The sequence below is a fragment of the Myotis yumanensis genome, unplaced genomic scaffold (assembly GCF_028538775.1).
Source record: "Myotis yumanensis isolate MYYU_CA2020_CCGP unplaced genomic scaffold, mMyoYum1.0.hap1 SCAF_1, whole genome shotgun sequence".
Lineage (NCBI taxonomy): Eukaryota > Metazoa > Chordata > Mammalia > Chiroptera > Vespertilionidae > Myotis > Myotis yumanensis.
Window position 1 is genome coordinate 83,157,105 of NW_027223752.1, and position 14,067 is coordinate 83,171,171.

Consider the following 14,067-nt stretch of genomic DNA (forward strand, 5'->3'; position numbering starts at 1 on the left):
GGAGTACACAACCCAGGCATGTGCCCTTGACCAGAATTGAACTCGGGACCCTTCAGTCCATAGGCTGATGCTCTATCCACTGAGCCAAACCAGCTAGGGCTTGATTTTCTTTCTCTTGCTCCTCTTTTCTCCACTGCAGGCTCATCCTCTTCATCATCACTCAGTGTCTGATCCTCAGAGGCTTAGTCCTACCAAGGCCTCTTAGCTCACACTGTTCCCTGCACCCGGGGATCTCTCCCATGCCCACAGCTTCACCCTCAATATAAACAATACAAACCAACACATATCTGGTCCCCAGATTTACATTTCCAGTTCCTGTTACTGAACCACCTCCCAAAAGTCAGGTTTGCGTGCCCAGTGCACCAGTAAGATAAACACTGAAACAATGGTGCTTGGAGATCAAGGTTTATTTGATTTGGCCAAATCAAGAAGACAGAAGAGCAAGAACTCTCAAATCCATCTTCCGAAAAAAGCAACAGTAGAGAGTTTTTGTGCAGCTAGGGAGTAGGGGAGGGGGCGTTTCAGGGAACCGAGGGAGAAATCTGTTTCTCCAGTCACTGTTGACCATCAGTTTCACTCCCACCTCTCATCTGAGTCCGACCCTTGAAGCCTTCTTCTTTGACCTCATCCCTTGGATGACTCATAGGGACCTCAAACCCCATGTGGCCATGCTCTTCCCCTACTAACCCGGTTGTCTTCAAGTGTGTCCTCCATGAGTGGCACCCTCGTCATCCAATTGTGGCCAGATGCTCAGGTGACAGTCCTCAGAGTGCCCTCTTCCTTACCGCCCCATCAAATCCTTTCCAAACCCTGCCCATTTTACTTCCTATATAATTCTCCTCTATTCCGCTTCTCTCCATCTCTACCACCATTAGTCAAGCTACCTGCCGCACAGAGTGCTTTAGCCTCCTAATTCCTAGCTGGTGCTCTGTGTCCACCGTGTTTCAACATCCTTTCCCCATCTGTTATGTATAGTGCAGATGGCGTGATCTTTTCAAAATGCAGATCTGTTCATGTCCCTTTCCTGCTTAACAACCTTGAGTGGCTTCTCCTCGCCATCAAGGTAGATAGTATTTTAGACAGCTCATACATGGTTCTGCATGCTTCGCTCTATGCTCTCTGAAGCTTCATCTCACTTTTCAAACATTCACTGCAGTCACACTGGATTTTTTTTTTAATGCCACAAGCTTGACTTTTATTAGGCTTCTCCTCCCCCTCAGTCAAGTCCTTAGCGTTCAGCGGTCAGCTCAAGCATATTTGCCTGAGAAGCTTTCCCCAACTCCTAGAATTGTTACTCTGTGAGTTACAGACCAGCAGCACCCACATCACCTGGGAGCTTGTTAGAAACGCAGAATCACAGGCCTTTTAACCAGATCCCCATTAGAGATACACTTGTCTAAGAGGTTTGATACCTAATAGGTACTTTTTTCTCTTATCTCAGATAAGGACTGGAAAGGAGTATCCTGTCAGTCTGTCAGGAAATCCATTCCCTCTTCTCTTCACCGAACCAACTTCTAATTTGTCTCCTCTGTTGTGAAATTTTCCAAATATGGGAAACTCTTCTAATGCCTTTAGCAGCCTCCCACCTCTTCCCTCCCCCAACTCATTTCAGCACCTCCTCAGGATTTTCTTTGGTGCTGGCACAGCCAACATTCCCTGAAGATTTATGTATCTGTGTTCTTGTGTCTCCTGGAATCATTCCCTTAACTTTATGTGGTTCTGGGCTGTTCATATACGTTATCTTCTTAGGGCCTTGCAACAACCCTGTGAGAATATCATGATCAACCTCATATCAAAGCTGAAACGGACTCCGAGGGGTTGACAGGATTTACTGCAGACACATAGGTACATGATGTTTCTGGGACTTGCTCTAATTCCAAGTTGATCTCTTAAAATTCTTTCTGGATGATGGAAGACTGCCCCTGTTATAGGTCTTCAACACAGAGGGGTGAATTTTGGTGGCCCCAGAACCTGGAAATGAGTTTTAAGAGTGAAATGAGCAAGGAACCCATAATGAAAGAGGAAAATGCATAGGGAATGCCAAGACATTAGGATGTGATTGAACTTTGGGGTGCTTCCAATCTAATCACTGTGCCAGGGCATCATCTTAGGAAAGCAGGACTGAGCCCTGGCCAGTGTGCTCAGTGGTTAGAGCGTCAGCCCATGGACTAAAGCAGTGGTCGCCAACTGATGGTCCGCGGACCACTGGTGGTCCATGAGGTCCGAAAGGTTGGTGACCGCTGGTTTAAGGGAACCTTTGGGGCAGCGGTCACCAACTGGTGGTCCGTGAGATCCGAAAGGTTGGCAACCGCTGGACTGAAGGACTGCCAGTTCGATTCCCAGTCAAGGGTATGTACTTTGGTTGCAGGTTCCCCAGTCTGGGTAGGCAACCTATCGATGTTCCTCTCTCTCCCCCTCCTCCCTCCCTTCCTCCCTTCTACTTCTCTAGAAATCAATGGAAAAAATATCTAGGGTGAGGATTAAAAAAGAAAAAAGGAAAGCAGGACTGAAGCAATGGATCTATGGCTTGGACTTGCTTTTTGGCAGATGGCTGGTGATCCCCATCTATGCTTTAGTTCACCTGTTTCACCAAAGCCCTGAGGACTATGGACTTCCAACTCACTACATTCATCAGCCCCTCAGCTTCTCTAAAAGATGGTGTCCAGAATGATGGTCAGCAGGAAGCCTGGGAAGAAGACTTTAAGGGACTGACCTCCTTGGGTTAACTCAAGGGACAGGCCCCAGGCTGGCCAGCAGCACTCTCCAGCTGACCAGAGCCACCCTATGGTACAAAGGTGAGAGCTGGGGTGACCCTTCAGCACAGTACTTTCAAAGGCTCCGTGTGGCCAGCCTCTCCACATGTGCACCTCTCAGATAGCATCATTTGTGACAGTGAGGTCTTGGAGAGGCCTCCAATCAGTCATCAGTGTCTGTCTTCCTGGAATGCTAGTTGTCAAATTCTTCTGGGTCCTCATAGCCTTGGGGTCTCAGTTCCAATATCCCCTCCCAACCATCCTAAAGTCTTTCCATGGCCTCTCCCCTCATCTAGTTAGTTCTTCACATCACCCTGTTCATTTCCATTACCAGCAACTGTCAAATCTGTGGCAGATTTTTAAAAAAATTTACTTTTTTTTAAACTGATTTGTTTGTGTCCATTCCATCCCCACAATGTACCTTCAGAACTACGGCACATCATGGGAGCTGAGAACCTGCTGAATGAACAGTTGTTAATTTCCCCCAGGCCCTTAAAGGCATCCTGTCCATAGTGTGTACCCTATAGGATGGGCTCAGGGGCACCAGACCCATTCTGCCCCCCCCCCCCCGCCCCCCCGCCCATGCCCCCAGGCTCCCAAGAAACAGTCAGGGAGCCAGACAGCAGGGTTTATTGAGATGCACACCCAGTGCCTGAGGCCAGCTCTCTCCAGCTTCCTGTGGGGAGGAGGCCTCTGGCTTCTCCCAGACCTTCACATTCCGGGCAATCAATGTACTGCTCTTATTCTCAACTAACAGCGAGGCACAGATGCTCTACAGCCAAGAAATAGGACAAGAAAGGTGGCCTAGGTTTCAGTCACCTGATTCTCTGTGGGGCCAAGCTTGCAGAGGTGGGCGGCAGTGCCGTGAAGGACTGCCAGTACCTCCACCCCAGGCTGACCGAGGAGGAAGAGTCCAGTCCCCCCTGCCCCAGAGGGCCTGGCACCTGCTCCTGACAAAGCAGGGAATAATATTAAATAAAAATAATTTATACAAAATGGCTCATACAAAAAGCTGGGGATGGAGGGAAGAGACGCCTCTGAGAGATTGAGATGACTGGAAGGGACAGGAATGGGGAAGGACTGCCACTTCTCCTGGTCCCTAAAACAGAGCCCTCCAGCCGCCCAAGGACAGGAGGGAGCTCTGGCAGGCAGGGGAGGGGCAGAGCAGGGCTGGGGGCCCTCAGGGGGCCAGGCTGGTGAGAAGGTTGGTGAATTGCAGGGCCTGTCCCGCCAGCTGTGTCACACACTGTGCCATCTCTTGGGCTGCAGAACCAGATGGATAGCCCAGAGCGGCCCCCTTGACAGCGAGCACCGTAGCCTGCAACGCCTGGCCCAGCGCTGTACCCGCAGCTCCAACCTGTGCTCGGAGAGGGGTGGAGGTTGCCAGCCGGCCCAGGGTGTCCCCAACAAACACCAGGCGGTGAGCAGCCACCACCACCTGCTTGCCATGGGGCACGAAGAGGTGTGGGGGCTGGTGGGCCCTGCTGCTGGACATCAGGGCTGCCACGGCTGCCTGCAATGCTGAGTAGTGGTTCTGGCACTGCCCTGCATAGAAGTGCAGGAGCTGTAGGTCTCCGGAGGGCAGAACCAGATGCTCCCCTCGGGACAGGACCTCCTAAGGGCAAGAGGAGTGGTCAGTGGGATCGCTCTCAGTGTCACTTCTGCTCTCTCTTCCCTTCTCGTCCCCTCTGTTTGTTCCCCAGCCCTGCCTTTCTTCCTAGTACAATCCCTTTAGCTCTTCCCTCTGCCATCAGAAAGTTTAGATGCTCATAACGAGCAGCAGGAAAGTGCTCAGAGTTGATGCCAGACAAATCTGGATTCAAACAACCTCAAACAAGTCTCTGAACGTCTTTATTTCCTTATCGCTAAACTGGGGAATCTAGTTCTGCTCTGTCCAAAATAAACATAATGTGAACATGTAATTTTAACATTTATAGTAGCCACATTAAGTAAAAAGAAACTTTGTTTTTAAACTCCCAATATACAAAAATGTTAATTTCAACATAGCCTCAATATATAAATTGAGATTTTTTTTAATACTAAGTCGGCAAAATCTGGTGTGCATTTTGTATCACACACACTTCCATTCAGACTAGCCACAGTTCAAGCAATCAATAACCATATGTGACTAGTGGCTACCATACTGGATAGTGCAGGTCTAGTATCTGCCCCCTAAGGCTGCAGGGAAGATAACTCCATACAGTATACAGAAAGGGCTCAGAACAGAGGATTGCGCACTGTATGCCCTGTATGAGTACTTGCTATGGCTATGATTAGTGTTGACTCATGTGATGTGCTTAGTACAGGGTCTGGCACTTGGTAAATACTTGATAAATGGTAGCCATTGTGATTAAGACTAAGGAGACCACCTCACTTTCCTAAGGCCCAGAGAGATTAGCCACTTCAGAGCCCCTGGCGTCTTAATGGTGGAGCCAGGATTAGGAGCCAGGTCTCTTAGGAACCCAGGAATTCAGCTGAAGGAGCCTCAGAAATCACCTGGCCCAGCTCTGACCCACAGCCCAAAAACTTGCTGCTTTCAACTGCTTGGTTTTCTGATTCCTCTCCAACATTCTTTCCCCGCTTTCTGAATTCCTGAAATCCTTTTCTAAGTTCCAGCTCCTTCCTCTTGAATTTTAACTCGTCTTCTCCAACTGCTCGGAGTCAATGAGCTTTTATCCCTCTCCTATTCTAGTTCCCTTGATGGTTCAGTTAAGAACATTCCTCCTCCTATGTTCCTGCCCCCCTTCCCCAGCATCACCCCTACAGGATTACCTGCTGCTCCGGTGGCCCCCTCTCCAGCACCTCAGGATCCCCGGGGAAGGCTTTATCCAGGGGCCTAGATCCCTGAGCTTTATCCATACCCTGCAGGAAGGGTCAGGGTCTCAGTGCAGGGGTGGAGGAACAGGGCAGGGTGGCCTCCTTGGCCCTCTCCACTTCCCCTTCCTTCTGGAGGTTTCTGCTGCCATCAGAGGTTGCAGTCCTGGACTCCAGGTCTGAGACAGCTCTGGTGGCAAGTCAGAGGGCTCAGGGGCCCTAGGGTGGGTTTAGAGGAGGAACATAGCACCGGTACAAGTGGTGTGGCCAAGTACTAGGGTCCCAGGCCAGAGGGTGCAGGGCCAGTAGAGGGGAAGGAGGGAAGGGAGGGAGGGAGGGTCTGCAGGTGGGCCCCAGGCCTCCTCCCTCCTCCCTGTGGTTCTCCAGGGGGCACTTTGGGAGGGGCTGGCTGGAGGTGAGCTCACCTTCAGGTGGACGTAGTCGTACTCCTCGGCCACCGGGATGCCCTCATACTCATTGTGGTGTCCTGCTGAACTGTCCTCTGCCTCTTGGCCCTCTGAATCCCCCTCGACCTTAGGACCCCCATAGCCAGGCAGGCGGGGTGGAGGTGGGGGCAGAGGCCGGTCCTGGATGCTGCCCTTTCTGCCTGGAGCAGGAGAAGGAGCCGGGGAAGGACTGGGGGCCTCCGGGACAGGCAGGGCGGGCAGAGGGCGGCGGGACAGGCTCTCTGCAGAGGGCAGCCGGGGCCTGTGTGAGGGTGGAGGGCTTCTGGCTAGAAGCAGGGCCAGGGTGTCCGGGTCATTGGAGGCTGAGGCTCCTGGCGGCTCTGGAGGTGCCTCTGGCCCCAGCAGGGGCACGTCGTAGATGCCCTCCTCAGTGCCGCCTTCCCCATCTGCTAGCAGCTCCTCAGGCGCTTCGTACAGATTGAGCAGGGCTGATGCCCGTTTCAGGTTGGAGGGGGCAGCATAGAGGGGCGGCTCTGGTTCTCGGCCCTCCCATTCCAGATCTGGCTCCAGCTCTGACGGTGACTTCGGGGCCAGAGGCACATCATAGGGAGCTTCGTCCTCTCCAGGGGATTGTGGGGTGGCCCGGGCCAGAGGGCGGGAAAAGGAGGCAGGGGAGTCATAGGGGTCACTGGAGGGAACTCGGAGGGCAGAGGAGGGCACGTCGTAGACCTGGAGAGGGAGCAGCTAGTTACCATCAGGTTCAGCACTGGCCTCCCTCCAGAGCTGTGTCGGTTCCCTGCCCAGCGAACATACAGACCTCTGGTCCTCACCTCCAAGACACCTCCAGGGGCAGCCAGTTGGGTCCCGGTGCCTCTGGGGACCTTGTAGATGGGGTCAGGGGAGGGCAGGCAGAGTCCAGTTGGAGATCCTGAGGTCAGACAGGGCCGAGCTGGGGGTGGCACCACATACACCTGGGGAACCAAGACATGTGGGTCAGGAAGAGGGTGGAGACCAGGGAATCAGATAACAAGTGCCTTGAAGGAGCATAGACACCTTCCGGCCCCCTCCCTGTCCCAAGGGCAAGGAGAACCCAGAAAGGGTTGGCAGACAGGCTTCCTACAGCAGAGCCCCTTAGGGATCACCCCGCCCAGCCTCACTGCAGGCACCCACAGAAGGGAAAGGGGTGTCCTGGCTTGGGGTTGGGAAGGCTCTAGCTCTCACCTCCTGGTCTTCATTGCTGTGCTCTGGGGCTGGATATGGTGAGCCAGGCTCGGCTGGGGGCACCTGGGAGAGGCTGGGCTTGGGTGCCGGGCCATCAGGAAGGAGCTTCACTCTGTTGGCGGGCACAATGCCCTGCTGGCCATGCAGGGAGCAGAGGCACCAGCCGTCCAGCCCACCAGCACCCTCCCTCTGCAGTACCCGTAGAACGTCCCCTCGGCGGAAGGACAGCTCCTGGGGGGACTCAGCGGTGTTGTCGTAGAGTGCCCGGGCCAGCTGGGCCTGGTGGGAGTGGGAAGAGGGGTCTTCACAAACATATTAGGTCATGGCATCTCCTGCTCAAAACACTTTAGAGCTCATTTCCCTCAAGCTAAAAATCTGACCTCCTGGCTCAGCTCTTCCAGGTGGCCCTGCCTCGTCTCCCACTTCATTCCCTGCACTCTTCCTCTTTCTTTCTATTCCTGAACTAGACAGCGCGTTCCTACCTCAGGGCCTTTGCACTTGCTGTTTCTTTTACCCAGAAGGCTCTTCCCCTTTTCACCCTTCAGTTCTGCTTAAATGTCACCTTCTCAGAGATCTTTTCTTCACTCTTCTTCCTCCCTTCTGTGTCTGTCTCCACCCATGGTTTCCTTCATAATACTTTATACTATTTGCCTATTTTTATCATTGATTTCTACCCATACAGTGTAAGCCCTGTGCGAAGGACTATTATATTCTTAGCCTCTGCAAATGGGCCTGACCTGGTATCAGACCTCAATAAATACATGCTAAATGAATTTCTTTCAAAGCCTCGTGTAGACAAGGAAGTTCTGCTAAGGTCTCCCGTAGAATTTCCTTTACCTTCCGTTTCCCAGTCAGCATCCCTCACAAGCCAAAGGTTAGATGAAGCAACTGCAGAGAGCCCTTACTCTGAGAGGGGCTGGGAGAGGCCCAGCCCAGACAGTACCTAGGCATAATAAGGAAGAAAACAGAAACCCAAGCAACTGTTTTGTTCTCAATCTGAGCAAATAAGGTTCAGAAGAGGATGAGGTTACCATGGAGAAAAGTATGTAGCTGCGTGTGTGTGTGTGTGTGTGTGTGTGTGTGTGTGTGTAGGGGGGCTGATGCACCAACCAAGAGCAAGCATTTATCAGTCTGTTTTCAGTCCTGTCTGGTAGGGGCATCTAAGCTTTTTCCTTGGAGAGCCACAAGCTCAGGTAGAAGTCACAGATACCAAGTGCAAATTATGTATCCAGACCCTGTGCAAGTCTTTGCACTAACCATCTCATCTCATTCCATCCTCACAGCACCCTTAGCGGGAGGAGCCATCATTATCCCCATTTGGAAAGAAAACCAGAGAGAGGTTAGTACTTTACCCAACAACATACAGCTGGTGCAGCTGGTGGGGCATGATTTGAACCCCAGGCTGCTTGATTCCAGAGCCTGCTCTCTCTCTCTCTCTTTTTTAAAAAAATATGATTTTATTGATTTCAGAGAGAGGAAGGGAGAGGGAGAAATAGAAACATCAATGATGCCCTAGCCAGTTTGGCTCAGTGGATAGAGGGTCAGCATGCCCCCTATTGGGAACTGGGGATCAAGCGCACAACCCAGCAGGTGCCCTGACTGGGAATCGAACTGTGACCTCCTGGTTCATGGGTTGATGCTCAACCACTGAGCCACATTGACCAAGCCAGAGTCTACACTCTCAATCACTCTTCTACTGCCTCTGCACAATCACAAACATTAAGGATCTACTTTTGCCCTGGCTGATGTGGCTCAGTTGGTTAGGCATTGTCCCTATGCACTGAGAGGTTGCCAGTTCAATTCCTGATCAGGGCACATGCCTGGATCAGCCTGGTAGGAGGCAGCTGATCAATGCTCCTCTCTCACATTAATGTTTCTCTTTCTCTCTTCCTCTCTCTAAAAACAAATAATCCTAATAAAGAGGGAATATGCTAATTGACCCTCACACCGTCATCGCAAAATGGCGGCACCCACAGCCAATAAGGAGGGAATATGCTAATTGACTGCCCCGCTCTCAAAGATGGCAGCACCCACAGCCACAAGATGGCTGGCAGGGGAGGGCAGTTGTGGGTGATCAGGCCAGCACGGGAGGGCAGTTAGGGGCGACCGGGCTGGCAGGGGAGGGCAGTTGGGGGCGATCGGGCCAGCAGGGGAGTAGTTAAGCGTCAATCAGGCTGGCAGGGGAGTGGTTAGGGGGTGATCTGGCTGGCAGGCAGAAGCAGTTAGGGGCAATCAGGCAGGCAGGCAGGCGAGCGGTTGGGAGCCAGCAGTCCCGGATTGTGAGAGGGATGTCCCAGTTTGGAGAGGGTGCAGGCTGGGCTGAGGGACAACCCCCCCCCCCCCCCGTCCCAGTGCACAAATTTTGTGCACCAGGCCTCTAGTCCTATATAATAAAAGGCTAATATGCAAATAGACTGAACGGCAAAACAACCGCAACAACCAGTCACTATGACGTGCACTGACCACCAGGGGGTGTGCGTGGAACACAGCGGGATGGAGGAGCAGGTGAGTGGGGGTGCCAGATCAAGGGGTGCCGGTTGTTGCCATTGGGGCGAGCCTCTCGTGGTTACTGAAAATTCTTTGCTCCCGCGCCCAGCCCTTGCACCTGCTGCTGGCTCCAGCCCCACTTGCACCCGCTGCTGGTGCCCCAAACACCCCTCAGGGCTTCTCCACCTCCCCCTGCTCCTGAGGGGAGATCAGGGCTGGCAGCCGCCTCTCACACCCACTGCCGGAGCCGCCACTCGCACTCACTGCCAGCCCTGGCCCCGCCGCTCGCACCCACAGCCGGTGCTGCCGCTTGCACCCGCTGCTCGTGCCCAGCACCGGTCCTGAGCGGGTACGAGCAGCGGCTGCCAGCCCTGATTGCCCCTGAGGGCTTCTCCACCTCCCCCTGCTCCTGAGGGGCAATTGGGACAGCACCTGCTGCTTGCACCCGCTGACGGCACAGGCCCCAATTGCTCAGTGGCTGCAGTGGGGGAGCGGGAGCTGGGCTGCTGGCAGACAGGGGACTGGGGCTCGGCAGGAGGGGCCAGGGCGGGGGCATGGAGGATGGGCAGAGACCCACCCCTGTGCCTACTGCAGCCTCGCAGACCACAGTTCCTTTCAAGGTGCAAGAATTCGTGCACTGGGCTCCTAGTATATATGTTTAAAAGGGATCTACTTTTTTCTTCTTATATTAGTAACAGTGGTTAAGTCAAGAAAGTCCATGACTCAAGTATGATTCAAGCATATTATACACAATTTCCCTTTGCTAGCCTCCTCATAGGGCTCTGAGTCTACAATGTCCTTTGGTAGAATCAAGCTCAAACCACTCACAGTATTGAAATATATTCCGCTTCAGTTATGTTTGCTAGGTGACTGCCCCTGCTGGCAGCACCCCAAGCAGTGGTGGCTTACACAGTGATGGTGGCGAGCATGTAGTTAGGCATTATTGAGCAAGTAATTCCCATGGGCTAACTCAGTAACAAGTCTCAAGCTGAAGGTCTCTGGCAGGCTGTATTTGGCCACCAGGCCCTGGGGAGGAGGATGCTCTGCTCAGCCAACATGAGTGCATGTTTCCCTTGGCTAGTGTCCCCCTCGGATGGAGAGGTTGTCCAGCCCTTCACGGCTGGATGATGTCAACAACAAACTGACTTCTTTTGCCTGATTCCAAACTCATCAAACCATTTTCTGATTGTATTGGCTTCTGAAGGATATTGTCCCACAGAAAGAAAACATGCTAACCAGATGACACAAATTCCTGGTTAGCGTGGCACTGTTCTTTCTAACTGTAAATTACAAATTAGTATTTTGGATCCAGCCTAACTGGGTTTCAGAGCACAGTTTGGACGGAGGCAGAAGGTACTGGGTTTGAGTCTTGGCTCTTTCACTTTCTAACTGGGTGACTTTGGGCAGGTTGTTAAACCTTTCTGAACCTGTTTCTTCTGTAGAACTCCATATCCATATCTGAATATCCATTTGGATAGTAATAGTACTAGCTTCACAGGGATGTTGTGAAGACTGGATGAGATAATGTCTCAAGCAATCAGGGCAAAGCTTAGAGCCAGTAAATCCTCAATAAATATTAGCTGTTACTAGGATCCTGTGAGTTTCATTAGCATAAATATCCCCACCCCCACCTCTGGTAAAAAGGAAAATCTACCCCCTGGGACTACAGAGCTGATCAGCTGGCTTCTGAGCCAGCATCTTTATGTCAGAGTACACCCACTATTTTCAGGATCTCCCCCTTTCCCAGCTCTGAAAACTATGATGGTTTTTCCCACCATCATACAGATGGAGGAACTAAAAGGAGTTTGGTCTGAGGAGGAGTGAAAATTGAACTCTTCCTACAGGAATATGGGAGGTGTGGGGAGGCATACTTCTCTTTCCAGCCTCCTTTCCAGAGTACCCATTCAGAGGGGACCAGAAAGCAGATGGCAGCCTCCCTTTCACTGAGAATCCTAGAGCCTAGGGAAGGGTGGTTAAGAGAACAGAGTTGTTTAGAATTCAGATGGCGAGGAGTGCAAGACAGCAAGAAGAGGTGGGGCTGTGGAGAGCGCCTCCCAGTGTTAGGTTTGAATTCTGTCCAATCGGGCCAAACCTCTGGGCCTTGCAATTGCAAGCACCCAGGCCAGAGTCGCTGATAGACTGATTGATGATGGGTGTGGTCACTCCTGCTCTACCCGCCTCCTCAGGGACTAAGCTGACTTGTGAGAGGGGGGCTGCCTTAATGGGGGGTGGCAGTGGGCCACACGCTCTCTGGGACGCCTCCTCCCACTGTCCCATCACACCAGCCAGCTGTCTCCTCGCTTTGTACCCAGAAAGTGGCCAGAGGCTGGCTGACATCACCTCCCCACTCCGTCGATTTTCTCTTTCTCCCTGCCTGATCTCTCTGCCTTTGCTTCATTTCCTCCCTTTCCTTCATCCCTCCGCTAGAGAAGGGCCTCCTCGGGCCCTCCAGCCTCTCCCATTTTTCTGAGCCACCTCCATTCTTCCAGCCCCCTCCCAGCCTTTCACTGGCCTCCCAATCACAAGCCCCTGCCAGCCACCACGGCCATCTGTTCCCGCCAATACATGAGCACATAGGACTCGGGCTAGACTTGCCCCCTCCCCTCTTTGCAGGACAGCCTCTAGAAAGAAAAAGAAGGGGAGGGGGTGGGGAAAAGGGGGACTCCAGACACAGAGGGATGAGGAGAGAACACGAAACAAAAGTGGAGGGACACAGCCTCCTGGAGAAGAAAGGGACCAGGAAGAGAGACAAAGAGAAGGCAGAAATAAAAGGGACAGAGTGCAGGGCAGCTGTGAAGGTCTCTACCCAGCCGCCTCCTCTCCCGGGTGGACTCACCGACGTGGCTATGGCCATGGCCGTGGCCTCCGGCGTGGCCTGCTCCAGGCCAGGCTCAGTTTCGCTGACTTCAGCAGCGGCTGCCCCGCACCATGGAGGCGGCCCCCAGCTTTAGCGCCTGAGTCGTGGCCTCCGCAGAGGTTGGAGGAGGAGAAAGAGAAAACCCACAAACTCCCCAAATGGGAGGCAGCTTGGCCAGGCAGGAGGAGGAGCAGCGGGGCGGGCTGGGGCGTCGCTGCGGGACCTTATCCAAAGGCGCGCGCTCCGTACTGTCCCCGCGGCCTCCCGGGGGCCGCCGGGTTGGCCAGGCCCCCGGAGCTGCCTGCCCCCGGCCGTGGAGACACCCCAGGTCCGCAGGGTCCAGCTCCCTTGCGGGGCAGGGGCAGGCTAGGAGGAGGGAGCTACTCGTTAGGCGCTCGACGCCTCTCCAGGGCGCCCAGAATGGCCCCGAGGGCTGGGAGAAGCCGCCGGGGCGGTTGGGCTGGACGAGCGAGTTTAGGAACCAGCCCAACCCCACCCGGGACCGGAGAGCGGGGCTCCCGGGGCCGTGGTCGGGGCGGCAGGGGCAGTGCGGCGGCCTCGCTGCTGGGGACGGAGGGAAAGCTAGAGCGGAGCCATATGTCCCTCTTCAAACTCGCCCAACTTGGCGAGAGGAGGCCCGCGGACACCCAAGGGCCTGCGAGAACGTGGCGGTGGGGCTGCGTCGGCCCAGGCGCTCGCACGCCCGGCGGCCGGGCGGTTCGCACTCACGCGCACTCGCTCTCAGCGCGCCCCGGACCAGGGGTGCCGCGAAGGCAGCGGGGCAAGACTCGAGTGGGCGGGACGGCCTTTCCAAAGCCAAGGGGGGCTCACCGGGGCCCACCGGGGCCCACCCGCCCTCCACCCGCCCTCCACCCCTCGGCCGCCGCGCGCGGGGCCACCGACGCCAGCTCCTACCCTCGGCCCCCTGCCCTGGGCGCCGGTTCGCAGCCCGCTCACGCGCACCCTGGACAGGGCCTCTCGCCCCCCACCCCCGACCCCCTCCCCCGCAACTCGGGGCAGCTCCCAGGTGTCTCTGGGGACGGAGAAAAAGGCCACAAAGCAAAGGGAGCAAAGAGGAGGCGAAGGAGGGGCCGGGGGCCTGCGGACTCGCCTGGAGGTGGGGTGGGCACTAAGAGGGCTGTGAAGGCTCCGGGGGTTGCGCGTGGCCCTCAGGCTCACTTCTGCTCGCGGCTCCCCTTCCCTTCCCGCCCCTTCCCGGGCTCCAGGCTGCCCTCTCAGCGCAGTTTCTTTCTCCTCCCCTCGGGCCCCCTCCGCTCCGCGCGGGGCTCGGTCCTGGGGATTAAGAGAAAGGAGGGAGGGGAGAGGGAGGGGAGGGGCGGAGGAGAAAGGAAGACGCTCCCTCCAAAGGCCGGTGTTGAGTTTCAGCTGACGACCCTGGGGCCAAACTGCACGCCCCCTCCCCGCCCCTTCCCCTGCGCCCTCTCCCTCCCGTCGTCTCGGCTGCCCTCGGGGTGGTCTGGTCCGCTCGCTCCCGGGGGCTGGCCTCTCCCCGCCACGCCCCCGCTCT

General features: G+C 54.8%; 1 protein-coding gene across 2 annotated transcripts; it reads right to left on the reverse strand.

Moving 5' to 3' along the window:
* Positions 1-1,322: 1,322 nt before the first annotated feature.
* On the reverse strand, positions 1,323-12,859 carry EFS (embryonal Fyn-associated substrate). Of its 2 annotated transcripts, XM_070406600.1 has the most exons (7): positions 12,519-12,859; positions 7,196-7,474; positions 6,805-6,945; positions 5,993-6,703; positions 5,526-5,615; positions 4,111-4,368; positions 1,323-1,971 (listed from the first exon to the last, which is right to left on the reverse strand). In XM_070406600.1, the coding sequence occupies exons 1-7, from the start codon at positions 12,534-12,536 to the stop codon at positions 1,936-1,938; spliced, it is 1,533 nt and encodes a 510-aa protein (XP_070262701.1). In that variant the 5' UTR covers positions 12,537-12,859; the 3' UTR covers positions 1,323-1,935. The 2 variants fall into 2 exon arrangements, with proteins under 2 accessions (XP_070262701.1, XP_070262692.1); XM_070406591.1 differs by lacking the exon at positions 1,323-1,971 and having other exon boundaries at positions 3,368-4,368.
* Positions 12,860-14,067: the final 1,208 nt, after the last annotated feature.